This window comes from Myotis davidii, unplaced genomic scaffold (assembly GCF_000327345.1).
Source record: "Myotis davidii unplaced genomic scaffold, ASM32734v1 scaffold265, whole genome shotgun sequence".
Lineage (NCBI taxonomy): Eukaryota > Metazoa > Chordata > Mammalia > Chiroptera > Vespertilionidae > Myotis > Myotis davidii.
Genome location: NW_006296627.1, coordinates 5,404,373 through 5,407,095, shown reverse-complemented (window position 1 = coordinate 5,407,095; position 2,723 = coordinate 5,404,373). Strand labels below are relative to the sequence as shown.

General features: G+C 36.4%; 1 protein-coding gene across 1 annotated transcript; it reads right to left on the bottom strand.

The window, feature by feature from the left end:
- Nucleotides 1-912: 912 nt before the first annotated feature.
- On the bottom strand, nt 913-1,872 carry LOC102772710 (olfactory receptor 4A15-like). The gene has a single exon (XM_006772343.1). The coding sequence runs from the start codon at nt 1,864-1,866 to the stop codon at nt 913-915; it is 954 nt and encodes a 317-aa protein (XP_006772406.1). The 5' UTR covers nt 1,867-1,872.
- Nucleotides 1,873-2,723: the final 851 nt, after the last annotated feature.

The window sequence follows — 2,723 nt, the reverse complement described above, 5'->3', positions numbered from 1 at the left end:
ATGGGGTTCAACAATTTTATTTTTCAGTCCAAAATGTGATCGTAATATACAAAATCCACCATATGCTACCAACATAGTGTGAAATTAACAAAGTTCATTTCTATAGATTTAATCCTCAGCTGTGCATACATACTTAAATTTTTAATTAAATTTATTGGGATGACTTTGGTTAATAAAATTATATAGGTTTCACGTGCACATTTCTGTAATATAATCATCTGAATATTGCATTTGTGTACCCACCATCCGAAGTCATATCTTCTCTCATCACCATGAGCCCTCTTTAGCCTTTAATCTCCCCCACCCCTCTTCCTCCTGCTCAGTATGGTTACCACCATACTGTTATCTGTATCTATGAGGTTTTTGTTTGTTTGTTTTTCGTTTGTTCATTTGTTGCTTTCAGTTTTACATCCCACATATGAGTAGAATCATATATGGTTCTAAACTTTTTCTGTCTGACTTTTTTCACTAGCATGCTCTGAAATTTTAAAGTAATTAAACTTGGCCAAGACATTTATTTTTACTGTTATATTAGCAATTCTTTAACTGTCTGAATTTTTAATTTTCAAATTTTACTCTCCTGGACTAAAAGGGTCCAAGTTTTAAGAGGCCACATTTCTACATAGCATGGAGGTACCATACTCCACAAACAAGAACCTGAAATAAAGCAAAACAAAACAAAACAATGTAGTCCACTAAAGAATCCTAACACGGTATGATTATCTACATAAGGGATTAATTCTCTTATGCAGTTCTCTTGTTCTCTAAGGGCTATAATATATTCCACTTAGATAAAGATTAATATATATGACTGTTTCAGAATAATTAGGCTGAATAACTCAAAAGAAATAATTTTTTTAAATGTAATCACTGCTAATGAAAGTATTCCTTGATTCTGTGAAAGAATAAACATCATGTTCTATATGAGGGACACAGTCTACTTCCAACTAAGGCCACATAGTTACTCCAAACTTTCCTCATGGCATTTTTCATTTCTGCATTTCTCAGGGTATAGATTATGGGTTTCAGCAGGGGAGTTATGAAAGTTAAAACCACAGTCATGGATTTATCAATGGGAAAGGTAGAATTGGGCCTTGCATACAGGAAGATACAAGGGACAAAGAATAAAATGACAACGGTTATATGGGACACACAGGTGTAGAAGGCTTTGTGTTTTCCTTCCAAACCATGTGTCTTAAGGGAGTGTAATATGACCCCATAGGAAATTAAGAGAAGGAAGAAGGTGACAGTGCAGATTGCTCCTCCGTTAGCTATCATAGAAAGTCCAACGCGGTAGGTATTGGTGCAAGCAAGTTTCAATAAGGGGTACATATCACACACAAAGTTGTCAATGACATTGGGGCCACAGAAAGGGAGCTGATAAATAAAGAGAAATTGAACCAACGAGTGCAGAAAGCCTCCAGTCCAGGCCATCAACAGCATGAGCACACATACCCGCCGATTCATGATGATCAAATAATGAAGAGGTTTACATATGGCTACATATCGGTCATAGGCCATCACCACCAGAAGGATGACTTCAGCACCAGCAAAGAAATGATCTACAAAGACTTGAGTCATACAAGCCTGGAAGGAAATAGTTTTTTTCTCATAGAGCAAGTCTACAATCATTTTGGGAGCAATGGCAGTAGAATAGACAGTATCTATAAATGATAAGTAAGCCAAGAAAAAGTACATGGGGGAACCCAGTGATGGGCTGGACGTGATGGTTGCCATGACAAGCAGATTGCCCACTACTGTCACAATGTAGAGGAGTAAGAATACAACAAATAGAACTTTCTGCCCCTCCGGGCTTTGTGTGAGCCCCAGGAGAATAAACTCCGTCACATTGTTCCTACTTCCCATGTGTTCTTCGGAAGATGTGGACCTCGGGTGTCAGAGGCTGCGAAGAAAAGGGCCAATAATGAATTTAAGGGGATCACAAGCTTTATGTCAAAAAATGGAATGCCTTATTCAACAATTTTTGTTCCACGGGGCCTCAGACAGGGTATCTCTTTAGAAAATGAGTTTGGAGTCTCCTCCCACAATTACTCCATTCATTTTCCCTTCAACTACATTTCATTTCTTGTTTCAACTACAATGATGAGAATTCAGAATTCTAACTGGCAGGCAAATGTGCATGGGCCTATCAGTGAGAGGATCTACTGAACAATAGGAAAGCTGCTTTCTTCAGAATATCTCTCACAAAGACTTAATTTTTTGACATCATATTTTACATCCTGTTTCCGTGAATGCTTCTTGACATTCTGAGATCTACCATGAAAACAATCTCATCTTTAATAACTTTAATTATGTACTTACATAAAGTAATACCTAGTATGGGAGCATAAAATTATAGGCTGACATTTAGATAACTGCCTTTCTGAGTTACTTTACTTTTCACAGTAGTGAAAGAACCAGGCACATCATGAGTGCTTATCAAATGTTTATTAAACCTCATTTTATTAAACACTGAATTTTAAAACTCATAAAAGAGCAGCATTCAATATAAGTATTAAATTATTCCCAACCAAGAAAGTATAATGAAAGCAATGTTGTTGTTGTTTTGAGAACACACTTGCCACACACACACACACACAAACTGAATTGACATTTATTACAACCTAGGTTTTTGGAGGGGAAAATGGATAATACACATCTAAGTGCATGGCTACTACATCGACATTTTTACTTACCAAATTACTTATAATTTATTATTTCTA

Excerpts from the sequence above, each read along its gene's own strand:
- LOC102772710 (XM_006772343.1), bottom strand. The coding sequence starts at position 1,866 with ATGGGAAGTAGGAACAATGTGACGGAGTTTATTCTCCTGGGGCTCACA.